Source organism: Poromitra crassiceps (genome assembly GCF_964638095.1).
Source record: "Poromitra crassiceps genome assembly, chromosome: 12".
Classification (NCBI taxonomy): Eukaryota; Metazoa; Chordata; class Actinopteri; order Beryciformes; family Melamphaidae; genus Poromitra; species Poromitra crassiceps.
The window spans coordinates 14111037-14138536 of record NC_139632.1 but is presented as its reverse complement, the minus strand read 5'-3'; the positions used below and the strand labels follow the sequence as shown (position 1 = coordinate 14138536).

At 47.6% G+C, this 27500-nt stretch overlaps 2 protein-coding genes across 2 annotated transcripts in view; one reads left to right on the top strand and one right to left on the bottom strand.

Moving 5' to 3' along the window:
* The window catches only part of agbl4 (AGBL carboxypeptidase 4), a gene marked incomplete at its 3' end in the record, with an annotated part of 403315 nt that overhangs the window by 118559 nt on the left and 257256 nt on the right, over positions 1-27500 (top strand). The gene's annotated exons all lie outside the window — the stretch shown is intronic.
* LOC310786935 (piggyBac transposable element-derived protein 4-like) lies at positions 20888-23612 on the bottom strand (the record flags this gene model as incomplete). Its single annotated transcript, XM_083648277.1, has 4 exons — positions 20888-21547; positions 21665-21956; positions 22393-22582; positions 23164-23612. 4 exons carry the CDS (start codon positions 23610-23612, stop codon positions 20991-20993), a joined length of 1488 nt encoding a protein of 495 aa, XP_083504403.1. The 3' UTR covers positions 20888-20990.

The window sequence follows — 27500 nt, the reverse complement described above, 5'->3', positions numbered from 1 at the left end:
ACTCATTCCTGCGGTTCTCTATATATTCTCATTAACATTTAGAAGCAGTCAAGGACGGTGCGTGGTCGTCAGGGGGAAAACCTCTGTGGATCTATCAGGAGGCAGAGGGGGAAGAGGGGAGGGCTGTTAAGTAGCTGGGCTGTGGATGGGCTGGCTGTGTGCATCAGGGAGTTCATTCTACAGACAGCACAGCGCCTGTGTGGGGGGTCACACTGAGCTGTCATGGACCACTGATCTATTTCCCTACCTGTCAACCCCTCAGAGAGGCAGAGGCACGAGAAGAGGAGCCTTACCCTCACCTCCTCTCTCTCTCCCTCTCTCTCTCTCTCTCTCTCTCCTCTCTCTCTCTCCCCCGCTCTCTCTCCCCCTCCCCTTCTCTCTCCCTGTACCTCGCTGAACCTGCAGCAGGCTTCTCAGGAATGAACGTTTTGGTAGTGGTAGGACTCAGACCACTATACATGTATGCTCTAAAAAAAAAAGAGGGGGTGGATGTCTGGGTAGTGTAGCAGTAGATTCCCTGCTTACCAACACAAGGGTCGCAGGTTCGCGCCCCCGTGTTACCTCCAGCCTGGTCGGTCGTCCATACAGGCACGATTGGCTGTGTTTGCGGATTGGAAGCCGGATTGAGGGTATGTGTCCTCCGCTCTGGTCGGGGCAGAAGGGAACTGGTGGAAAAGGGGGCGGGGTAACAACAAAGCATAATTTATGCTGTCTATGTATGCACTGTAGTTTCCCCAGTCTTGTTGAAATATGACCTAACATTAACTTTTACATTAAATTAACTTTTTTAATCCCATAATGTGTCTACATTAAATAATTGATTTGTGTAGTTAATTCCTCCACTGTTGATCAATTGGACAAATGGAGAGTGGTCAATTGAGAATCCCATCAATGGCTGTTCAAAGGCTAGTTCCATCCAAGAGAGAGGGGCCAGTTTGACTGCACCAGGGCCGCTCTCTCTGCCTGCTGGACAAACAGGGCTGCTCTGTAGTAGATAATGGCTGTGTGAGTCACATATTATATTTATCCAACTCAATAAAGCAGGAGCAGGCAGGCAGATGACGGTGCCCTGAGTCAAGGAGATAATGATATCTGGCTGCTAGCTGGCCCAGAACAAGCTCCAGACAGACAGAGAGAGAGACAGACAAGTGCTGCTGAAAGGAGTTGTACACGGAAGCTGTTAGCACAAGACTCCCGTGGCCTTCCTAAGCCTAGGACTGCTTGAGTCAGCCCTCCGCTGTTCCACCGAAATCACCTTCCCTCCCTCCTCGCACCCCTTCTTCTTCTCCTCCTCCTCCTCCGCTCTCATCCCTCTCTCCAGCGGCATGTCGTACTGTACGCCCGTTCTCCCATTCCACGCTCTCTAGCCCCCCCACCAGGCGCAGGCTGGATGGGGTTTGAGCGTGTGTGAGATAGTGTGTCTCATAGCCACCCTGGATGTATCTCTATCTGTGTGTGTGTGTGTTCGTGTGTGTGTGTGTGTTCGTGTGTGTGTGTGTGTGTGTGTGTGTGTGTGTGTGTTCGTGTGTGTGTGTGTGTGTGTGCGTGTGTGTGTGTGTGTGTGTGTGCGTGTGTGTGTGTGTGTGTGTGTTCGTGTGTGTGTGTGTGTGTGTGTGTGTGTGTGTTCGTGTGTGTGTGTGTGTGTGTGTGTGTGTGTGTGTGTGTTCGTGTGTGTGTGTGTGCGTGTGCGTGTGCGTGTGCGTGTGTGTGTGTGCTCTGTAAACAAAGTCTCTGTTATTCGTCTCTCATTATATTTTCCCAACGTGGAATCATCACCATTGCTCCAGTGATTACTTTCCCCTAATTTCTGTGTCTCAGTTACAGCTCTATGAATAAAAGCTCAAAAGAGGACTGCCTCATTTGCAACAAAGCAGCAAAGCAGATATCCTCAGAGAGGTGCTAGCTCTGCGAAGACAACTCACTCAGCCGGGGAGAGAGAGACACACACACACACACACACACTTGATCTTCACTTGGTATCACTTTGTCTCTGGCATGCCTCTCCTTGGTCATAAAGCTCTCCACTTACCCAACTCCGTCCCAGAGTCCATTCCAATTCCTCCCTCTTTGAACGTGACGAGTGATAAGGATGGATCACCGCGACAGCCTCAAATCCCTCTGGGTACATGTAATCCTCCACAGACAAAACACTGACATCTCTCCGCACGTTCTTCTTTTTACCACACTCACTCAACGCGCTGGTGCTTTGTCGTGGAGCGGCTGTTTGACGGTGTCAATTTGTTTTAATCGAGGCTTTATGGAGCCATGATTTGAGTATCTTTGGTTCAGATGCAGCAGTCTGTCTGCTGTCTTTTGAAAGCCCAGCTAGCTCTTCTAGTGAAAACCGTCTCACCTGATGGACTGTCTGCCTCTATCTGTATCTGATCTATTCAATCTATGCACTGCTCTCTGCCCGGCCTCATAACACCTACTCTATTGTACTGTGTTGACCAGAACTGAGCTTTATGGCACTAAGGGTGCTTTCTCACTGGGAACGATTGCTTTCGTTCGGGTCCGTCCCGCGCCCGGGCACGATTACCCCACCTCCCCTCGCCCCCCCCCCCCCCCCCCCCCCCCGCTTTCATCATTACAACATTTCATCCGCGCTCGGAAACGGAACAGAGTGCACTTGCGTCATCAACTATGCCTGCAGTGTATCCTCGCCCGTGTGTTGTCTGTGTGGTTTGGAACGGTTGGCTTCCACACTCGCAAGTGTTCTGTGCCCGAGCACGCCAAAGCGCTCCCCAGACCACCTTTTCAAGTGGATACTGTCACGGTTCCCCGGAACGCAACGGAACGCAACACGTTCACACTCAGCAAACGTTCCGAAACTGGGGGTCAATTTGGCAACAAGTGCGCTCGGGAACGGTACCGGGGCGCCAGTGTGAAAGCACCCTTACTCTCTTTCTCTCCTGACTAGATACTTGCTTGTGTTGTATTACAATCTCATTTGTACGTCGCGTTGGATAAAAGCGTCAAATGGTAAATTGTAAATTGTGATTGGCTGTAGAAATGTCTGTGATTAGATGGTCTCTGGTTGCGATGATGTGGCTTTGGGAAAGTGACGGTCTCCACAGAACAATGCATCCAAACAATTTACTTGGCTTTAAACAACTGTTATCATGGACTATTCCTCCAAGAGGAAACGTCTGGTTGTTATTGTGTGTGTGTGTGTGTGTGTGTGTGTGTGTGTGTGTGTGTGTGTGTGTGTGTGTGTGTGTGAGAGAGAGAGAGAGAGAGAGAGAGAGATGTGTTTTGGTGGTTGCTTCCTTGGGTTCCGATGTGTCTAAGCAGGATGACAGATAGTGGTTTACCAGGCAGCTGTGAACAGGATACACTAGAACAGGGGTGCCCAATACGTCGAAGGTAGTGTGGTCGATTGCATGGCATTGAGGGATTTATTTTTTATTTTTATTTTTTTACTGTTTTTCCACTGTTTCCACTGTTTTTCCACTGTTTTTCCACTGTTTCCACTGTTTTTCCACTGTTTCCACTGTTTTTCCACTGTTCCACTGTTTTCCACTGTATACTCAGTGTATATATATATAAATAAATATGTTTGGTAGATCACTTTGACTTGGTCATTTTAAAAGTAGCTCCCAAGCTGAAAAAGTGTGGGCACCCCTGCACTAGAACATTGTGTTGTTTTGAGCTGTCTCCACTCTCCACATTTCCATCACCACTGCAATATAAATACTGATTGAGATTGCACCGCTGTGCAGAGGTACAGAGAGGGAACAGGTAGAACACATCAAAATATGATGGGCTAATTCAATATTTGGTCAAATTTTGTTATAAGTTACAGCCAGCACTCCAATGTCCTTTTACTAGGAACTTTTATTAGTTCATACCTGTAACAGCAACGCACAGCGTAGTATCACACGGACGCATTTCGACGTTAAGCCGTCCTCAGCGTGTATCTAGACCTGTGTGTGGAGACAAACATTTTGCTGGCTAATTCAATATTTGGTCAAATTTTGTAATAAGTTATAAGTATAGTTTATTGAAATAATGTCCTCAAACTTGATTGAGATTGCACCGCTGAGCAGAGGTACAGAGAGGGAACAGGTAGAACACATCAAAGGTAGACCACATGAAAATATGATGGGCTAATTCAATATTTGGTCAAAGTATAGTTTATTGAAATTATGTCCTCAAACTTTTGTGTACTACATACACAACTCGGCTAGAGGAATTTGTTCACACATAACAAGCTATAAAGTTGTGTTTTGCTTCTTTGTTGTTGTTGTTGTTGTTTTTTTGGGGGGGGGGGGGGGGGGGTAAACTACATCCTCTGGCAAATCCTGAGATTCACTTGCCTTTTAACAATTTCACAAGCCACTTTTCAACAGTGTGTAGTAGTACATCTACATCATGTTGGGTTGCTTTCCGACTCTGCTTTCTACTTTATTTCGGAGTAATTACAGGTTGAAAAGGGAATTGTGGCCTAACTCACACAAAGGTCAGTATGGAAATCACATCAGCCCTAAAATAAGTCCGTAACTAATGGTCAAACTTCCGAAAGTGCGGTGGACTCTGGTTGAACTTCAGTTGATGTGAAGTGGCCCAAGTCCAACAGGATCTGTAAAGTCTGTTCTGTAAAGACAGAGTTAATGGGGTCATTCCTCTCTAAATGTCTCTTCCTTTGCCTCTAATCAAACTGAAGTAGCCATCACACCGTCGCTGGCTGCTGCCCCCCCCCCCCCTCCCTCACCCCCTCCCTCACCCCCTCCCTCACCCCCTCCCTCACCACCTCCCTCACCCCCTGCCTCACCCCCTCCCTAGTTCTCAAAGGCCCTTTTCTCTTTTATTCAACTTCAGATATGTTCCATCCCTGGAGGAGCCCTCTGAACCTCTGAACCTCCACCCAAAATGTTACCAGAGGAGAGCTGTGAGGAATCAAAGTCACCTGAGATTCCTCACATCCTACGCTGCCTCTAAGGTCTGCTGCTGTCCTGCCCTGGGCTGCTAGCTAACAGGCCCAACACACAGACTCCCTGCACAGCTGGCACCTCACCCTCTCTCTCTCTCTCTCTCTCTCTCTCTCTCTCTCTCTCTCTCTCTCTCTCTCTCTCTCTCTCTCTCTCTCTCTCTCTCTTCTCTCTCGCTTTAGCTCTCCTCAGTCAGGTGATAACTTCTTGTGTGAGTTGATGTTAAATTAGCAAAGGTGGAAAGTACAGTACTCAAGTACATGTACTGTACTACATGAGTAGTTTGTCCGGCTCCATCAGGTCACGCGCACGGGTTCTCTTTACACTCCCCGAAAGTTTCAGCCCGTTCGTACGTAACACGGACACATTTCTGCTCACTCACTCACTCACTCACAGATGGACACTTCTTTTACTTGTACTTGAGTTACGTCATTTTCACTGAAGTAACAATACTTGTACTTGAGTAGCTTTTGTCAGTACTCTTTCCACCTCTGGTTACTATAGGTCTGAACCTACTTCCATGTCTCTCTCAAAACCCTTTCCCCCCCCCTCCTTCAGTGTTTGTGCTAAGCAGAGACCTCGCACTCGCCCACCAGTCCATCCACTTCACCGCAGTCCCTCCCCTCCCCTCCGCTGCCCCAAGGATCCTTTTGAAGGTGCTTTCATTTAATCATTTCTTTTTAAAAAAAGGAGTCTTTTTTTTTCTGGGCGGTACGAGGTCACAGATCACATCAGAGCTGCTTTCCGACTCAGTGACCATTTCATCAAGCCCAGGTCCGTTCCAACCGCCTCTCTTTTCAGCCTATCTTTTGTTCCTTTGGGCTCAGGGGTGACGCCGCTGGCCTCGGCCCTCACAATCCCATTCTGGCCCAAAGCTCTCGAGGTGGACTGGGTGACTTACACCAATTCCCCGGGATTTAGAGGTTGACTGAGTGTCCCATACAGCCCTGTAGCCACACCTCCCCCCCCGCCTGACCCCCACAGATACACTCCCACTCCAACTGTACTCTCTGTCTGAAGTACGCTCAAGTGCTCAAGTTTCCAAGGTGCTTCATGTCTTTGTCAGTGCAGCCCAATCTCACATTGCTCCATGTAACTGATTCAATCCTGTATTATATTATTGATGTCTTCAGTATACGGTATTTGGCTGCAGTTTACTTTACAATGGTTTTATGCTGGTGTGTTAACAACACATATAGCAACACAATGTATGTGTATACATTGTGTCTTTCACATCCAGTAATGTACTGTACTAATTTAGTTACATTTGTAATAATTACTTGCTAACGTACAGGCAATGTACACCAGTTGCGTTACGGCTGCGTTGCGGATCCGGTAAAACGGCCCGGATCGACTCTCCCATGTCTCCCATGGGCAATACATGCGGTACGGAAAAATTACGCACCTGTTCTATTTTTTTCGGATCCCGCCTACGTCTGACAGATTACATGAGTGTGGGTCTGAAGAAAGAGGTAGGGGCGCGCACATCAGGCAGCTTCAGCAGATCAGGTGCAGGACAAAGTACGAAGTAAACACACAGGAAAAAATAATGATGTCCGCACACTGAAAATGAGCTCCCAGGTCAGTTTATTTTTGACGTTTCGTCACAGAGGTCTTCATCTGATGATCATTATTTTTCCTGTCTGTTCGCAGCCGTACCTGAGCCGTACCACATCTGTTCCGGAGCTGGTGGACATTAGCCTTTACTCTTGTCATGTTCTGCAAAGGTATTGGGTAAAACAGTCCAACTTAATTGGGGGAAAAAGATGAAATTGGACAATAAAAGGAGGCGATACTCAATACTCAAATCCTTTGCCAATGCAGTAGTGACAACATGTACCAATGTACCATACATGCTCTCAGTTTACAAAGTAAATATTGTGGAAGTAGATTGTAAAAGGAATTTTTTATTTTGTATTACAGTATTGTGTACTTTTAATATTTTTCCATGGGTTAATACACTGGATTGTCCTAAATGAATTTTCTAGATTTTAAATGATCAGCAGACAGGGGTATAATGTGTGCTGTAGGTATCCTGACAGGAATATTGTCTTCAGTCTTGAAGATACAGAAAAAGACTGCGAAAAAAAAACATGTTATACTACAGTCAATCTAGATTATATATTAATTAATTTGTTGGATTTATATAGCGCCTTTCTAGACACTCAAAGCGCTTCACATATCAGGGGAGGAAGGGGGAGGGAACTCAACTCATCCACCACCAATGTGTAGCACCCACCTGGGTGATGCACAGCAGCCAGTTTGCGCCAGAACGCTCACCACACATCAGCCTATCACAGTGGAGAGATGAGGACAGAATGTGCCAATTAAGTAACGAGGGATGATTAGGTGGCCATGATGGAAGGAAGGCCTGTGTGGGAATTTAGCCAGGACATCGGGGTGACACCCCTACTCTTTAATAATGACCACAGAGAGTCAGGACCTCGGTTTAACGTCTCATCCGAAGGACGGTGCTCACTCTTAGGACAGAGTCCCTGTCTCTGCCCTGGGGCATTGGGGAGATTATTCATCAAACCAGATTATTCATCAGACCAGAGGGAAAGAGCACCTCCTACTGGTCCTCCAACACCACTTCCAGCACCAGGCAGTCTCCCATCCAAGGAGTATCCTAGGCCAGACCTGTTTATAGCTTTCCCAGGAAAGCCAGTAATGGCATGCAGGAGCCACTGGTGCTGACCATAAAATGGAGAAAGAAATTGTAATGGTTGTTTTGCTGGATGAATCCATGATTTTATCTTCGCAAGTGTGGAGTCAAGATTGTCTATCTATGAAAAGACTCATTTGTGAATACAGAAATGTACTATTTGTTTACCTGAATTTCAAATGAGGGCACATGTCTGTTGAATTATGTGTTTAAGCACTGCACTGTGAAATTGTATTTTTGCTAATAGTATTATCGTTTTTACCATGTCATGGAACGAGAGAGTTGATAAATGTAACCTTAAATCCAATTAACTTTGTTTACTTCCCTGTTTCATAATCCTCAGCAAGAGACATTGTGTGCTACATTCACTGATTGTTTTTAAGGCATTGTGAATTTGCAGTCATCAGCTTAGCCCTCGACTATAACAAATGACACTGTTCACAAACACTATTTGCCTTTTTCACCCCCCATCCAGTTCACCCATTTTGTGTCTAAAAGACAGGAAGCAACACAGGTGCAAGCAAAACATTAATGAGGGTTTTCCAACTTCCAATCCGTTTAGGTGATCCAGGGCCCTCCCTCGTTAATGTTTTGGTTGCACCTGTGTTACTTCCTGCCATTTAGACACAAAATGGGTGAATTGTGTGCGAAGGTGAAAAAAGCGAATGCATTAACACAGCAAAAGAAAAAGTAGCTATTACGTAGACCTAAAAGTCCAACAAATATTCACCCAGAATTCTTAAAGGCCTTAAATACCTGTTGTATATTTGCTGATTTCTTAGCTATACTGTATATAAAGAAGTACATTTTCACAGTTTTTGTTACTGTTTAATTGAACCACTACATTAAGCATTGTGATTATAAGCCTCAGGTCTAAAACCTGTTCACACCCAAAGTTTCCTTTTGTTTCCTTTTACTTAAATATTGAACTGAATTGAAATGAACTGCATTTTCTAGATATTTTAAAATGCTGCCTCCGCGGCCCGGGGACCAATCGGGGACCGGTGTGCTGCTGCGTATCTAATGAGTGCTGTAGATAATATCTGAACTGAACTGAACTGCATGCTTTGTTGTGGAGTCGTTCGGCACATTTCTGAGGACATTTCCACCCTGCTCAGTTCTTATTTATCAAACCAAACTGATGTGACTGATGCAATTGCACATCGCTGCAGCATTTCCTGGCTTGTCTTCAGATGGCCAATGTGACACACACCAAACTTTGTTCACTTTGCTTCTTCATGCCTCAAGTCCACATTTTAACAATTGATCGGGGGCATCTTTGATATGAGAAGATCTTCCCACTGTTCAAACTCAGGCAGCCTGCTCACACACACCTTCTCTTTCCCTCTGTCTCCTCCTCACAGGCTCTCTGTTCTTCCTGTGTCTCCAGCGTTTGATCCTATGTCTTGACAACTCCTCAGCCAGCGTGCGCGATCAATACCGTGATCCTGAATTCTGTTAATTAACACGACAAGATTTGCCTGCTGTCCGTCTATGCTGCAGCTAATATCCAACGTATAGGTTGGTCTGAGACGGCGCCGTGTGTCCTTTACGTTTGGATGTGTGCGAGTCTATCTGGCGAGTGTGCTGGTGGTGCTTTATCGATCTGTTGTGCTGCCAGTCGATGGTGGGTGTGCTGTGTTTTCCATGCTTATCAGCCTGTAATCAGTCAAGTGGGGGAAAACCATCACTTTTTGTTACGCGTGACGTTCCAAAGGTTACCCCGCGCATTAATTCCATCATGCATTCAATACATATCAGGCACACACAGTTTTTTTTTCTCTCTTTCTATTTCTTTGTTCCTTCCTCCGCCCCCCGTGTGCCGGAGTGATGATGCATTTGCCTGTAGAAAATAGCCACGGTGCCACATTCCCCCTGAACCATTAGGAGGCTCCAGCCATCGTTCATCCTGTGACGGCGAGCCATCATCCCCGTCACTTCTCTCTCCACTCGTCTGTGCTGTTGTGAAGCCGCAGATGCAGCGTTGTCCATTTGCATCCTTTTTCATCATTTGCAGTCAAAGAGAAAGACTGTATGGAGCTGCTGCTGCTGTCAGGCAGAAAGCATGGTGGCTACAATCAAATGCTGTGCCACAATTTAACAGTCTCCCTCGGAGGGAGGCGTGTGTGTGTGTGTGTGTGTGTGTGTGGGTGTGTGTGGGTGTGTGTGTGTGTGTGTGTGTGTGTGTGTGTGTGTGTGTGCGTGCGTGCGTGCGTGTGCGTGTGCGTGTGCGTGTGTGTGTTCATGGGTGTGGGTGTGCGTGCGCTCGTCACCACGCATGTTGATGAGCTGGAGGTAGGGAAGATTGCTTTTTTACAGCCTCTCAATCACAAAGAGCCAACACAGAGGTAGATGGAGGCAGAGCCCTGGTAGACAGACAGTGCCTGAAGTTACAGTAGTGCAGCGTAGCAGCTGAATCCCGGTGGGCAGCCATGCAGACGCTACTTAACGAAGGTCAGACAAATAGCGCCTTGGATTAAAGGCCGTGTCTGTTTTAAGGAGGGGTCAGAGAAAGTATATAGAGCAACAGCAACACTGCATTCCGGCTGGTATACACACACCTTTGCCCAATTCCCCCTGCTGTCCCGGTCGTTGCTGCACCCCCTCTGCCGATCAGGGGAGAGTTGTAGACTAGCACCTGCCTCCTTCGATACATGTGCAGTGGCCAGCCGCTTCTTTTCACCTGACAGCGAGGACTTTCACCGGCAGGATGTAGCGTGTGGGAGGACCACACTATTCCCCCCCAGTTCCCCTGCCCCCCCCGAACAGGTGCCCCAACCAACCAGAGGAAGCAGGACACATACCTTTACTCTGGCTTCCCACCCGCAGACACAGCCAGTTGTGTGCCTGTATGGCCCGCCCGACCAAGCTGGAGGTAACACAGGGGCTCGAACCCACGACCCTCGTTGGCGGGCAGGGAATCTACCTCTGCACTACCCAGATGCCCCACATGTTGAAATCATAGACTAAAGAGAGGAGCAGGAAAAAGCAGTGAGTGGAGGAGTGTGGAGACACTGATTGATATTCTTCGGAGGGACCTGTCGCTCAAGCATTCAGATTGAGTTTAGTGTCCCCATTGCTGATTCGGCAGGGCTGCAGGGTCAGCGCCTCCCCGGACCCGCCTCCACATTTTAAACACTGACCTGTGACATCACTTCCTGCTGACACAGCACTGCTGTCAGAGATGAGTTCCAGCGTCCTTGACCCCCCCCCCCTCCCTCCACCCAGTCATGTTGTTGCTAAGAATACAGACCCCCCCCCCCCTCCCACACACACACACACACACACACACACACACACACAATTCTTCCCTTGTTGACCTCTGTTTTGTTATCAAGCCTTCAAATCAATCTGAATGTGGTGTATCAGGGTCCGTCAGAGTGGGGGCCTGTGGAGGGGAAAGGCTGAGAATCTGGGCTGCTCCTCCCATCTCCTTCCCTCTCCTCTCCTTCTCCCTTCTCCTCTTCCTCCCCTCTCCCCTCCTCTCCTCCCCTGTCCTCCTCCACTCTCCTGCCCTCTGCTCTCCTCCCCCCTCCTACTCCCCTCTCCTCTCCTTCTCTCATCTCCTCTCCTTCTCCCTTCTCTTCTTCCTCCCCTCTCCTCCCCTCCCCTCTCCTCCTCCACTCTCCTCCCCTCTGCTCTCCTCCCATCCCCTCTCCTCCTCTGCTCTCCTCCCCTCTCCTCTCCTCTCCTCCATCAGCTCATCCAGGCCTGAAGTGACACACAGGGCTCTGGAGTGTCACTAGCGATAAAGATGCCGGCACTTCAGCGTTTTAATTGGAGCGTGTGCTGTTGACGTGTGAACAGCTGTAGGACGGGGAAGGGCAGATCTATCATCCCTGCCCTCCGCACAGCGCACAGCGGGTCAAATGGCAGCAAAAGCCCAAAGCTCCTGTTTATTTATGATTTTATCCCTCTGCCCCTCCCTCCCTCTGCACCCCACCCCACCCTCCTCACTCCCACATCTGCATAGTGGCTGTGAGATGAGAGACAGACAGGCATACAGACAGACAGACAGACAGACAGAGGGAGAGACACACAGACAGACAGAGGGAGAGACACAGACAGACAGACAGACAGACTGAGGGAGAGACACACACACACACACACACACACACACACACACAGATAGAGAGAGTGATGCTGGAGAGCATCTGGAGGAGTAAGCTGGGTTGGCTGAGTGAAATGTCCAGCAAGGACTTATTTATAGACTCAATTCCGGTTTCACACACTCGCACTAGTGCCCCCCCCCCCCCACACACACACACACACACACATGCGCGCACACACACACACACACACACACACACACACACACACACACACACACACACACACACACACACACACACACACACACACACACTTGAATCCTCTACTCCCCCTGCAGACACAAATCCATTATTCATTTCAAAATGACTCATTTTTGCCCCGTGGCTCCTGGCAGTAGTGTGACGCTTGACCAAGGGGGGCGCTTTTTCTAATTAATGCAGATTGTGCAAGAAAGCAAAAATAACATATTTACTTTGACGCCGGATATTATGGGAGCGCTGGCGTGAAACAGTGCTGGTGGCGAAGTCTTTGGTCTGACCAAGTATGTACCCTGCACACCCAGGCCTGTGTCTGGCTTCATGACCGAGTAGTACCCTGCACACCCAGGCCTGTGTCTGGCTTTATGACCCAGTATGTACCCTGCACACCCAAGCCTGTGTCTGGCTTTATGACCGAGTATGTACCCTGCACACACAGGCCTGTGTCTGGCTTCATGACCGAGTAGTACCCTGCACACCCAGGCCTGTGTCTGGCTTTATGACCCAGTATGTACCCTGCACACCCAGGCCTGTGTCTGGCTTTATGACCGAGTATGTACCCTGCACACCCAGGCCTGTGTCTGGCTTTATGACCCAGTATGTACCCTGCACACCCAGGCCTGTGTCTGGCTTTATGACCGAGTATGTACCCTGCACACCCAGGCCTGTGTCTGGCTTTATGACCCAGTATGTACCCTGCACACCCAGGCCTGTGTCTGGCTTCATGACACAGTATGTACCCTGCACACCCAGGCCTGTGTCTGGCTTTATGACCGAGTATGTACCCTGCACACCCAGGCCTGTGTCTGGCTTTATGACCGAGTATGTACCCTGCACACCCAGGCCTGTGTCTGGCTTTATGACCGAGTATGTACCCTGCACACCCAGGCCTGTGTCTGGCTTTATGACCCAGTATGTACTAGGGATGCAACGGTATGAGTTTTTGACGGTATGATAACCTTGGACAAAAATACCACGGTTTCACGGTATCGCGGTATCGCGGACCTTTATGTGTAAAAAATGCCAATGAACAAAATTTATTTTATTTTTAACAGTTTGCTGAATTGTGGACTGAGAAAAAGTGTTAATGTAACCTCCAACTGTAATTACAGTTAACTGGCAAGTAGCTATGTGTTAATATAGTTTGTTATTATACTATGTTAATATAGTACTGTTCTTACTTATAAATGTAAACGATTTAATCTAATTAATTTGATGTGAAACTAAAACATCATAATAATATCAAATACACGCTTCTCTTTTGTAATGGGTGAACACTGGACACAATTATTGTTTCCTCACACACACACACACAGCCTCTGTCCCTGTTTCTATCTCTCTCTCTCTCTCACTCACACAAAGTTTGTGCATACTTTTCCACTGACAGGTTGGAGGAGTCTTTCGTCATTCTCTAATGTTACTTCTCTTCAGTGCAATACGTTTTGATAACGACCTGCTGTACAGCGCCGTTCGCTCAGTCAACTAACGTTAACTTTAGTGGAGAAAGATAGCTGGTGTTAGCTAGCTAATTAGCCATGTTAGCTGCCTCAGTAGGTAACGTTAGCATAGAGAGAGCATTTATCTGATGTTTGTTAGCTACTCCTCAAACCTGCGGGTGGAAATAGTTTATGTCCAATGCGATGTACTGTATGTTGAAGCAAGACAACGTTTTAATGTAGCTTGAATTTGACAAATAACGACGGGTCGTGCTCACGCAGATCTAAGCCCTGTCCATCCTAGGCTCAACGCGAGACTCATCAGTCATTCTGATGAGTCTCGCGTTGAGGCTATGGCCATCTGTGATTTTACAATAGCCGAAATATTCCCATACAGCCGACGTCGTCTTTTTAGATGGGGGGAAAGTTCAGGGGGGTCCTTCCTTGCGTTCTCCTGCTTTATCACACACACGGTTGTAAACACAGTCAAGGGCAGCTCCTCACTACTGTGCGTCTAGGTAGGCATGCAGCAAGGGGGAGGGGCCGCGTAAGCTGCACTCTGCAAGCAACCGGCACGTTGTTTTGGGGAAACAGCTGATACCATGGAGAAGGTATGACGGCAAATCTTAGTGGTTTTGATACCGTGACTTTTTCAAACCGGGGTATACCTTCAAACCGGAAACCGCTGCATCCCTAGTATGTACCCTGCACACCCAGGCCTGTGTCTGGCTTTATGACCGAGTATGTACCCTGCACACACAGGCCTGTGTCTGGCTTCATGACCGAGTAGTACCCTGCACACCCAGGCCTGTGTCTGGCTTTATGACCCAGTATGTACCCTGCACACCCAGGCCTGTGTCTGGCTTTATGACCGAGTATGTACCCTGCACACCCAGGCCTGTGTCTGGCTTTATGACCCAGTATGCACCCTGCACACCCAGGCCTGTGTCTGGCTTTATGACCCAGTATGTACCCTGCACACCCAGGCCTGTGTCTGGCTTTATGACCCAGTATGTACCCTGCACACCCAGGCCTGTGTCTGGCTTTATGACCCAGTATGTACCCTGCACACCCAGGCCTGTGTCTGGCTTTATGACCCAGTATGTACCCTGCACACCCAGGCCTGTGTCTGGCTTCATGACACAGTATGTACCCTGCACACCCAGGCCTGTGTCTGGCTTCATGACCCAGTATGCACCCTGCACACCCAGGCCTGTGTCTGGCTTCATGACCCAGTATGCACCCTGCACACCCAGGCCTGTGTCTGGCTTCATGACCCAGTATGTACCCTGCACACCCAGGCCTGTGTCTGGCTTTATGACCCAGTATGTACCCTGCACACCCAGGCCTGTGGCTGGCTTTAAGTTATCCTCTCTCTTTTCTAAGTAATCCTCCCTCTGCTCTGTTTGTTTTGTTCCATCAATTCTTACAATGGAAGACACACAAGTCGGGGATGCATGAAGTTGTCAGGCCGGCGATCTCCAGATCAGACTGGCATCGCAAGACAGTGGCTATAATAAGCCTGAAGCTGTTTGCACCGCCTTTTCCTGTGACTGGTGTCAATCAAGACGTTTCACTCAGGATGAGTAAATAAATACCTGATGGACACAAAGCTAACAAGACTCTTTATATAAGCAAAAGGTAACTGTCAAGCTATCTTGTCGAAGCAAAGGGGAGGGGAATTCTCCTCAAGCTGTCCTCCTGAGATGTGATCTGATTTTAATGAGCCCACCGAATGTCAATGAAAGCGCTGCACATGTGTTTACCTCTTACACTGTATAAACTCTGCATCGTGCTGATAGATAGGACCAGGGATCATTACGGAGTGGAGATCACATGCACGCCAGGCACAGATACACAAAGACGCACACACACAAATGCATACACACACACACACACACACACACACACACACACACACGCACACACACACACACACACACACACACACACGCACGCACGCACGCACACACACACACACACACACACACACACACACACACACACACATACACATGCACACATATGCACACATGCAGCATTACTGTACTCAGCCCAAGGTGTAGGTGGGGCCACGTCTTCTCCTAGCTCAAATAATTGATATGGCGAGACACGGTGCTGCTTTGCATGCTATTAGATGGCAATCTAAATAACATTTACATGTCATTTATGTCTATTAGCTTCTCTTTGAAGAGCCGTGTCAGCACCGTCTGCATATTAAAGCTCCAATTTATTCCGCCACCTAGCACGCTTCCTTTGCTGAATTTGCAAATTAATGCAAATATGAGTTTCCTCCCTGGACCATTTTTGGAAAGTAGCAGTTGTAGGGAATGGTTGTGAAATGTGGAGACAGAAGTCTTTGATAATGCGTATGATGTCTTAGTTGGTTTTGGGTCTTCGGTCAAGGAAATATCACTGAAAACTATATGCATTTATTCTGCGACCATGGTCATCCTACCTATCCAGGTGGGATGGCCAACCCCTCATAAACCAGCCATACAGCACGTCACAACAACATCACGTGACGTCTCTGAGGAAGACTGCAGGAAGCAGCAGTCGAAACTGTCAGGTATGACAAAATACACACAGTCTTTCAATAAGAAAAACTAATAGTTAATAATAGATAGACGAAATGAACTTGTTTGGATTGTTCTCTTCGTGTCATTTACAATAGTGACATTAAAGGGATAGTTTGGTTTGTTTTGAAGCAGGGTTCTATGAGGTACTTGAATACAGTCAGTGTACTTACTACATGCAGTAGAATGCAGCCGGCACGGTCCCAGTTTGGAGAAATGGCGAAGCCCTGAGATGCCAAGTTGGGTTGAAAAGATGTCATTTACACGGTGTTTTTAGATGAAATCTTCACTGCAGCCAGGTCTGTCAGTGAAGAGTCAGCAGTAGCTACAACAAGAAGTGGAGCTACTGCACCACCTGACTACATTGAAGATTCCAGCTAAAAACAGGGTGTAAATGATGTATTTTCATGTCAACTTGGCATCTCAGGGCTTGTGGAGACTTGGATTATGCCAGGTGAGAAGTATAGGAGCATTTTATGTATTTTTTCTGTTTGTTTTTTTAACATTCTTGCTCATGGCCCCCGTCACACTCAGCAGACAGCTCTACTTGTGTGATGCGGTCTCCATTTCTCCAAACTGGGAGCGTGCCGGCTGCCTTCTGCTGCATGTGTAACTGAGTTGAATCAGCGCGGATTCCTCGTGAGTCCCGAGTGGTAGCGAGTGGATTGGTTAAACTCACTCCCCAGGTATAAAGGCATGTTAATCAGCTCCGCCAATGGAGCTAGCTCTCTTGGCGTTGCGGTTAACATGTCGGACTCCCAAGCCGAGGGTCTGCAGTTCGAATCCACCCCTGGGCAAGCCCTTAACATGGGTTGCTGCAAGTACCACCTACAGAACGTTGTTACACATGTAGTACACTGACTGTATGCAAGTACCTCATACAACCCTTCAAACATGAGATTTTAGGATTATAGGCCTACTGCTTTGGGGGGGATGTCAGTGCATCTACAGGTCTCATTTTTACGGATGGGCATCGTTTCTTATGTTTCTGATACCGGTGCTAAAACGATACTGCGGTGCCTAAACAGTGCCTGAAACGATACTTTTTCAAATTTAAAGAGGATTTCAAGCGGCACGCTCCAAACGATGATGTTCGGGAACAGTTTCGGAGCACCAGAGGGCGGATATTTCACTCAGCAGCTCGGGCAATTCGGTCTAGTAAGTACCGGTTGTAAAGGTAAAGACGCGAGGTCCCCCTGGCATGTGGGTCAGCTCCTAGCTTCCTGGGATTCAAGACGAAACCCAGCGGGAAGCTGACAGTCGCTCCCCTGGCTTTGGTGTGTGGTCTGACTGGCCTGGCCTGAATGACTTGGCTGGACCAAAGTTGCCCTGGAGTGGGTGGGGTCTAACTCAGAGGCAGTGAATGTCTCTGAAGAGGTTATATCTGACCCCAGCATCTCTGTGAGAGCAACTGTGAATATATGTGGGATAGATCATCAACTTCCACTATAATGCCTGAGGTCACCTCGTGAGGGCGCACCAACAGACAACGACAACACTGGACTGAGTTGAAACTTCAAGGGAAGCTTGCATGTCTCCCTGCAGCAACTTCATATTTGGCAGCCTGGGTCACGTACATAAGCTGTTTGTGAGAGGCCTTCAGTTGGCTGGTCTCCCAAAGAGAAGGGCCAAGCAGTTAGCAAGATATTGTTCAATATATGTTATTATTGGTAGCTACTCAATATGGAGGCGGCTCTGCTTTTTGTACCCATGAAGTGGATACTACCGTTATCTTGTCTTACAGTAACTGTATTTGTTGACCTGCCATTGTCATCCTGTGTGTTGTTATCCTATGTGTATGTGTTATTGTGGTTGCCGACTGGACACTTATGTAACTGACTGACACCCAACATGTAATTGCACTATTAGTGTTTATGTCCTTTACATACAGTACATGTATTTATGTGGACATACATAAATTATTCAAATTTCTGTATGTGTGTATGTGTGTCTCTTTCTCTCTCTGACTCTACTACTTCCTACTTCCTGTCTCCTCATTGTAGCCAAAAGGAGTTTTTCAATACAAGTTTATTTAGGGGCCCAGCCCTGGAAAATACCCCCAATTAGTGAAGGCAACAACAATAATGAAATCGTTTAATTGCATTAACATAATGCCTTCGAACGATCATTACCTTCAACCAAAATAGTCGTGATAATAAAGCAATTACTATTTTGAGACAGCAATTAGCCCGGCACGTTTATCTAACGCTATGATGAACAGCAAGGAGAACATGGATGGATGCTGCTGTGATGTTGCTGGCCTGTAAAGGAGCTTGGAAACGATGGAGATGGGCAAGATGGGCTGTCACAGACCCGGGCCGTATCTCTCCGGGGACGACGCGCTTGCCTTCTGACACCTCCACCGTTGCCCTTCAAGGGGGAGCGATTGCTTTCTCTCTGTCCGCGCGCGTATTTCAATGTTGTTTTGCACACATCTCTCCATTATGAAAGCTGTTTTTCGCCAAACGCGGAGGAGATGTTGAAATGGAGCGAGAGTGAGATGGAAAGAGCGAGGCAGGCGTGGACGGAGGGCGGGAGGGAGGGAGGGAGGGAGGGAGGGAGGGAGGGAGGGAGGGCAGAATGAGAAAGAGAGATTGGTTTTCATGCCTGGTAGTCAGCGAGCCTGTAAATCTCCCAGGAGCGTAGCGGAAGACAGCAGAAGGTTGATAGTCATCCATCACTCCTGACAACCCCACTGCTCTGGAAGGGCCTGACAGCACAGCCCTGCCTGAGAGAGAGAGAGAGAGAGAGAGAGAGAGAGAGAAATAGAAAGAGATGCTGCCTGCAGACTGAGCAAATGAACTCTTCCCTGTTTAAAGCAGGAGCGGAGCGGTAAGGGGAAAGGGGGGTGGGGGAGAAGGTGAGCAGAGAAAAGGAGGAGCGGAGAGGAGAGGTGGGAAGAGGAGAGGAGCAGCAGTTGGCCGTTACGGCAGCTCTGCTCTGTTCATCTCTCGCTGAGTGCCTGTGGCAGCTGCAGTGCTGCTGCTCAGGGAGTGAAGGTGGACTGGCTGGAACTATACCTCCGTCCTGGTCACAGCAGAGTGGAGCTGGAACATGTGGCGCGGCTTCCTGAGCTCAACTAGTGCAAAAACTTCTCCTCCAGCCATCTCTCTGCTTGGTCATGTGTAATATGGCCCTCTGCAATGTGCGTCATCTACCCTCTGCTGCCGCACGTCTCCATCTAGGCTCAATCAATCATGCATCATGTATTGTATATACTATCTCTATATTGTATGTTTGCTTATTTTGCTTTATTCACGTCACGTGCACACCGACCCACCAAGATAAACCAATCAGATTGTCCGACGCCCCAAATCAAATGTACTTGCCAAGTGAATTGATTCAGATTCAATGTGACAGAACATGCTGCCATGTCAAGCTCTACACGTCCCATGAACACACATTCACATTGCATCTCATCTTAGCCTGTATATGTTGGGGCTTTATGTTAATTATGAATGTTAAAAGCCTTTTTAAATAGATCTTTTCACTTGCATGGGAGATACTGAGGACATTTTAGAGAAGGTATGAGGCCATGAGGACTACCTGTAAACTCGTGTCCTCTAGAGAGAGAGTGGCGTCAGCGGAGGACCAAAATGCGTGACTCCTTAGCCAATGAACGGCCAGGAAGGGGTCTCGTGCTACTTTTGAATGCTAAAATAAAGCAGATAATGTACAATTTGATTCTGAAAAAAAAAGAACGCTTTCAAAGTACAACACAAACTGTCCATTTTGCTGCAACTTGACAGTGCTGCTTAATCCAGGACCTTACTTCCTGGAACTATTGAGAGTGAAAAACTGGTCAACTGAGGTGAATGGAGATGTTGCGACTCTTCTATATACACAGCTCTGCTGTAAACCTAGGCAGTGTTTTTTTTTCCCCCTTGTTTGAGGAAGCTCATAAAAAGCACTTCAGAGAGTGTATGTGCGAGAGGAGCAGAACACATGCTGTAGGATATGTGATATCAAAGGGACATATGGGAGAAGTTCTTATTATGCTCGTGGCTGTGAAGGTACAGCGGGGCGGAAAACGAGGATGGGTGCTAATGAAAAAAGAACGGGGTGTTCAAAGCATGCGTCAAACAGCGAGAGTGCTCTTATTGCCTGGGAGCTGCTGTCCAAACACCCTGTCAATTACACACAGGGAGATAGAGGCTCTTCATATCTGACATATCTGCAGCTGACCATGACAACGCGCTCAGTCACAGACACAAACAGGCATGTTCTACACATAGGAGCACGCATGCACACACACGCATACACACACACGCACACAAACACACACACACAGGCACACACATACAGTACACACACACGCACACAGATATACACGCACACACACACACACACACGCACACAGATACACATGCACACACACAGTACAGTTACTTTAATGATGAAAACACCATTGGGAGTAGTTTACAACTACAGTTGGTAGTCGTTTGGCAGTAATTTAACTACATTCAAATCTCAGGAGCTTTTTCAGTAGTGAACTACTTTGGGTCATGTACTTTCAGATACTGTAGTAAATTACAGACTACATATTTATAGTATTCTCATATTTATTTATTCATTTATTTATTTATTGCCATACAATATGGTGCAATGCAGCTCATTGGCCATGGTTGTCCTTTAACCCATTTCAGCCTATTTTCGCCTAAAAAATAGCCTCTAAAACCTAAGTCCGATTTGATAATAGACCCCCAAATCCTGAACTTTTCATAGAAATGTCAACGCCTACTAAAATAGTGATATCTCAGCCTCTGTAGAAGATAAAAACACACTTTAAAAGGCATTTGAGAGCTGACACATGTGGCTTTCCTTGTAAAAGGTGTTTATTGGTATGACAATTCAATAGCATTGTCAAATATTGCTGTAAACACAGAAATTTTTTAAAAAACTAAAAAACGTATGAAAAAACAAGCAACAAATCACTCCAAACCACTCAAATAAAATCAAAAATGTGCTCCACACTGCCCCCTTGTGTCCCCTTGCAACCATAAAAAAAAATGCAGTCCATTTACCATCAAAGGGGCAAGTGTCTAAAGTGTCAGCTAGTGTTTAGCAAACACTTACAAAAAATGTCTGTAGTGTTTTCCAAAACACTCAATGTGGACAGGCAGGTCACACTGTATGCAGCCATACACAGTTAGCCCACTGCCTACTACATCTTTTTTGTCCAGCAACAACTGGCACTCCCTGCAGAGCTTCCGCTTCTCAAACACCTTCCCGAAGTCGTGCATTGGGGGACCTGTGGCTTCTCCTGACGTGCTGGGTGCTGGGGAGGCTGCCCTGCTCGATGTGCTTGGTGCTGGGGAGGCTCCCCTGCTCTCTGGAGTGGAAGGAGAGCCAAATGGAGAGGCTGGTCTGGAAGCTGGGGACAGAGGAGGAGGAGGAGAAGGAGGAGGGATCACAGGAGGGGCCCTCCTTGTCACCGGTGTGATGAGCTCCTCCAGCAAGGTCTCCAGCCAGTCCTTGTAATGTTTGTGCCTTCCTCCAACAGACCTGGCTGCAACGTAGGCGTTGTAGCACGACACAGACAGGCCCCAGAAGAACACACGCCGCCACCATTTCTTCGACCGATGATCGAAACCATAGTATCCAATCATCTGGTCGAGGAGATCCACACCTGGAACACACATGGAACTCTGTTTACATACATACATTTTCACTCAAATGACCTCAGTGAATATAAGCTTACAGTATTTTAATTTTTGTTTATAAAACATAAATCTGTAAAACAAACCTTTCATGTGGCTCTGGTAGTCCGCCAGGCAAGCGGGCACTACCACATCAGCCCGGTGGGTCTCATCTCTCCTCCGCCTTACAGTCCCTGTTGCGCTGGGGTCATGGTGATTGGACAAGACCATCACCGTCTTTGTGTCTTGCCACACGCAGAAGGTGAGGTCATCCTGCTGTGCCACCCGGAACTCGTGCTTCCCCAGCGCAGCCCTCTTTGTCAGGCTGTGGTCCTTCGGCAGCCCCTTCCTATTGGCCCGAAGGGTGCCACAGCCGTACAGGAAAAGGCCGTTCATCTCCTGGAGGAGTTCTACACTGGTGTAGAAGTTGTCCATATAAATGGACAGGAAGGTGCCATTGTATGGCTTGGCGAGGTCCAGCACCACGCGCTGTGCCAGGCCCGTCTGCGGCGCCGCTTCACGTCCTGTGTACACCTGGGGAGTTTGCAAGAAGAAACACAAGTCTGAGGAAGGGCCTTGGGTGCTTGAAAGGTCACTCAAATAACAACACATTACAGAATACATATTTGCATATTCTTGGTGTGCTGATTTTTTTCCTTACTTTGAAGTGCGGAACGTAGCCTGTTGAGCTCTCCGCCATCACCCAAACCTTCACGCCCCATTTGGTTGGCTGGAATGAATGAATGAATGAATGTTTATTTCACACATTACCAAAAGATGCAGGTTACATAGGCAAAATAGAGGTGAGACAATTTGATCAATCAATCAGCAGTACCTTCATTGGCAGGTATTGCCGGAAGCCAAGCCTGCCTTTGAACTTGATCATTGATTCGTCAATGCTGACTGTGCCGTTGACCTCATAGAGGTCCTGGAAGCGCTGGTTCAGGAAGTCCAGGTACCAGCGCAGTTTCCAGAGCTTATCAGCTGGGTCGCCTCGTGTGTTGTTATCTTGGAGGTGAAGGTATCTGAAGAGGTGAGAGAGGGGAGGATGGAAGAGGGGGGGTAGGGGAGGGGGGGTAATTAGACACATATTACAATATATTATAAACAATATAATGTCTTGTATATTGTATACAATATTGTATATTGTATTGTATATTATATACAAGTAGACACATCTTGGATGAAATGAAAAATTGTAGGCTATATCATTATATAGGTTAGTTACACTTGAGGGTTACAGGGTCTGTCTAAGTGCAGTGTCTGTCTTGGTGCAAAGAGTGAAGCGCATTCTCTCCACATTCCTGACAATTGAATAACAATAGGCCTACTAGGTGTTTGCCCACACACAATAGGTGTAGCAGCCGAGCCCAGCAGGGGTTTCTTACCCCAGTGTATAAGCTCGCTACAATGGCAATACTCCCACTACACTTCTAATACATTTGCAATATATTTCATTTCCCTTAGGGCATCATAACAATGGTACTAATGTTACATTTTATCTATCAAACTACTATTATTTATATAGCGCATCCTATTCAATGGGGCGCATCTATATCACGCAATGGTTATAATAACAAGGATAATATTATTGTTCTTAGCCTACCTCCAAATGGCGTCAAATCGGTCCCGGGACATATTCTGGCCGAAGTTGGTTTTGAAGATGTTTTTGGATAGCCGCCAGTACTCTCTTCGGACGGGAAGTTTCATTATCCCCATGGCGAGACACAGCCCAATGAATGTTTTCATTTCTTTCACTGTTACCGGGGTCCACTTGGCTGCTTTTTTGGCTGGGGGAATTGTGCGTCTCTGGTCGGCATATCGGTTCGTCTCCGTGACAAGACGGTCCCACATTTCCTCCGTGTAAATTTTCTCGAAAGAAAATAGAGGTGTGGAATCGGCTTGTAAGCCAACACCGCTTTTCACCCCGGGCACCCTTTTGAACGCTTTGACCGGCACAGGACGGTAACAGCGCTGCTCCGTTACCCAGTTTCCATGGAAGCCTTGGAATTGGTCATCTTCGTCAGACTCATCCTCATCGTCATCCTGAAACATAGTTCTGACCCACTGATCTCTGTCCAAGGGCTGCCAATCTGGGTCTGTAACTGGGTCATCATTTAACTCTTCATCAACGGTGGAATGTTCGGAATATTCCGCGTCTTCAAAATCGCTTCCTTCGCTAATATTATTTTCTTCCTCCATCGCTACAGGTCCGCTTCAAAGTGAAGAAAGAAAAACTTTTCCTCCCCAGAATGCATTGCGAGACCCCACGTGTGTTTTCTGAATGATTTCATTTGCCTAGAGACCGGAAATAGGCGAAAAACTACAGCTAAACTACAAATTGACGTATACGTCATCCCGTCTTCAAAGGTATATTGACGCGAACGGCATCCCGTCTTTAAAGGGAGAATGACGCGAACGTCATCCCGTCTGAAATGGGTTAATGACAATCTCCTGCTATTGGATTAAAATCACCTGTGGTTTGCGACCAAGATGTCTGCGATCGAATACCGGTACTATTAATTTCCCTAGAAAGGTATCATTTTCCTGATTCCACCTCAACACTTGCTCGCTATCCTCTCCTTAAAACACCTCCCCGGGCTGCCTGCGTGAGGATTGAGCTGCCCTAGTGCCTAAATCAAACACACCTACACTTACCTCTTACCTCTGTGTAACAGGGATTCCACACTCTGATTGTGATCATTTCCAGTGATGTAGATGGATGTAGTTGAACTAAGTTTTGAAAGTAGCTACATTTCTTTGAGAGTAGTTAGATGATGTTTAACCACTTTACATTGTGATGTAGCTGCTGTAGTAGTTTGGTAAACTACACTGCAAAACAAAATGAATGTGTTTATTGTGTTATGTAATTGTAGCACCAGCTTTGCTTCTATAGCACTTGCAATATGTAGCTTGGTAATTATATGAAGGCAATAAAAGGCCTCCACAGAGCTACTATGCTACTGTGTATTCACTGGCATATTGTGAGCTGTAGAAATATGCATCCATAATACAAGAGGTGAATGCCTGCATATGCGTTCACATGTGTTTTTATTCTGTGTCTGCATGCGTGCGTGCGTGCATGTGTGTGTGTGTGTGTGTGTGTGTGTGTGTGTGTGTGTAGTACATGTGTGTGTGTGTGTGTGTGTGTGTGTGTGTGTGTGTGTGTGAGTGTGTGTGTGTGTGTGTGTGTGTGTGACCTCCGCCACTGTCTGGAGGGTATTGGCCATGGCTGTCAGTCAGTGCGAGAGGAACCCTAATTAAAGAAGTTCCAGTGGTACAGCACCTTACAATGGGAGGCAGAGAAACTTCCTCCTTCTCCTCTAGGTTGAATAAAAGAGGCTGATACAAAAGGCCGTGAATGCCTCAACCAAACAAAAGCTTTTTAAAAGACTGTCACCGTGCTGCTATCTGATATCTCCTGGAACAGCACGGCTTTGAATACATCTTTTTCCCACTGAAGGAGGGAGAAGGAAATTAAAAAGCTGACATTTAAAAGGCTGCTGCCGGCACCCGCGGCCCCCACGATCAATAGCTAGGTATCTCACCGTTTCCCCCTCTGCATATTAGCGCCCCTTTCAAACTACGTACAAACAAACCAACCAACGCTGTTCTGTCAGTCTCCCTTCAGGTGCGTGTGAGTCGGCTGAATGCTGGACTGGAGTTAGCAGTTGGAGGACATGGTGTAGCCTCTGCCTCTGTGTGCGTGTGCACACAGAGTGTGTGTGTTGTGTGTTTGTGTTGTCTTTGTAACGTGGTTCAAGGGTCCGGGCCTCCTCCTCCTCAATGTCAGCACCTTGACTCCACATTGGTCATCTGGGACCTGAAGTGTCAGCAGCAGCATCACACTGAAGGAGGAAGGCTCGTTGGATCCGTTGTGTTGGTGGTGACATTGCTGACATTTCGTTGCGCCGGGTGACATTGCCAGCGTGTGACTTTGTGAGCAGTCTGTCAGGTTATGTATGCCAGACTTACTTAGGGTCACGCATGTGCTCCCGAAGGAGTCATCCCTGTCCCTCTGTTTCCCTGACATGCAAACACATACGCACGCACTCATGCGCGCGTGCACACACACACGCACACACACACACACACACACGTACACGCGCACGCGCACACACACACCCCAAACATGCAAGCTCAGACCTCCATCCTCTCCCATATAGGAGCTTGCGCTGTCCCTCATACTGTCATATTGTTGTCCCCCTCCCATTACTGGCCTCTAACCTTCCCCAGTGTCACCTGGCTTAGAAGCTTAGCCACAGCTGAGCTGGGCTGCAAGAGCAGACCTTCTCCCTAATGCCACCCTGTTGAGCCACCCCAAACACGCTGACAGTGCTCTCAGTGTCACTGTGAGTGCTCAAATAAACAAGCGGCATTTTGAAGTAGAACTTTGTTAATTATAAACACTGTTTTTAGTAAGAGTTTTGTTCCTCAAGCTGGGAATATGCTTGACGTTTGGCCCGGCCGCACGGAAATGAGAGACACGGAATCCTGACGAGAAAACGTGTGGAGCTTCTATACTCTGTGCGGTTTCTAAAACGTTTGCTCGGGGAAGTGAGCGCGACTCTTGAAACCTCCTCTTTGTCCGCCCAGCCGCGTCCGCGTAGTTACAAAATTCGGGGTGTGCACGGCCAGGCGAAAACCGTCCGCACAGGAGCCTTGCGGAGGGGAGTGTCGGCTGATTTGACGTCACTTTTCCGCACGGACACTCGCGGTCCTCGCCGATGCGGGAAGCATAATTCCAGCTTTACAGGCCCACGTCACGTTCACATTCATCCTTTCACACTTCCCTGGCCCACTTTTGCTCAATATTTGCCTGGGTCCAGACCTTGGAATACGGTATGCCCACTCCACCCAGTTGGGTAGTTCTGGTCTGGCATCGTCACATGCAAAAGAGTTGACTAGTTCTGGTCTGGCATCGTGACATGCAAAAGAGTTGACTAGTTCTGGTCTGGCATCGTCACATGCAAAAGAGTTGACTAGTTCTGGTCTGGCATCGTGACATGCAAAAGAGTTGGCTAGTTCTGGTCTGGCATCGTGACATGCAAAAGAGTTGGCTAGTTCTGGTCTGGCATCGTGACATGCAAAAGAGTTGGCTAGTTCTGGTCTGGCATCGTGACATGCAAAAGAGTTGACTAGTTCTGGTCTGGCATCGTCACATGCAAAAGAGTTGACTAGTTCTGGTCTGGCATCGTCACATGCAAAAGAGTTGACTAGTTCTGGTCTGGCATCGTGACATGCAAAAGAGTTGACTAGTTCTGGTCTGGCATCGTCACATGCAAAAGAGTTGGCTAGTTCTGTTCTGGCATCGTCACATGCAAAAGAGTTGACTAGTTCTGGTCTGGCATCGTCACATGCAAAAGAGTTGACTAGTTCTGGTCTGGCATCGTCACATGCAAAAGAGTTGACTAGTTCTGGTCTGGCATCGTGACATGCAAAAGAGTTGGCTAGTTCTGGTCTGGCATCGTCACATGCAAAAGAGTTGACTAGTTCTGGTCTGGCATCGTGACATGCAAAAGAGTTGGCTAGTTCTGGTCTGGCATCGTGACATGCAAAAGAGTTGGCTAGTTCTGGTCTGGCATCGTCACATGCAAAAGAGTTGACTAGTTCTGGTCTGGCATCGTGACATGCAAAAGAGTTGACTAGTTCTGGTCTGGCATCGTGACATGCAAAAGAGTTGGCTAGTTCTGGTCTGGCATCGTCACATGCAAAAGAGTTGACTAGTTCTGGTCTGGCATCGTGACATGCAAAAGAGTTGGCTAGTTCTGGTCTGGCATCGTGACATGCAAAAGAGTTGGCTAGTTCTGGTCTGGCATCGTCACATGCAAAAGAGTTGACTAGTTCTGGTCTGGCATCGTCACATGCAAAAGAGTTGACTAGTTCTGGTCTGGCATCGTCACATGCAAAAGAGTTGACTAGTTCTGGTCTGGCATCGTCACA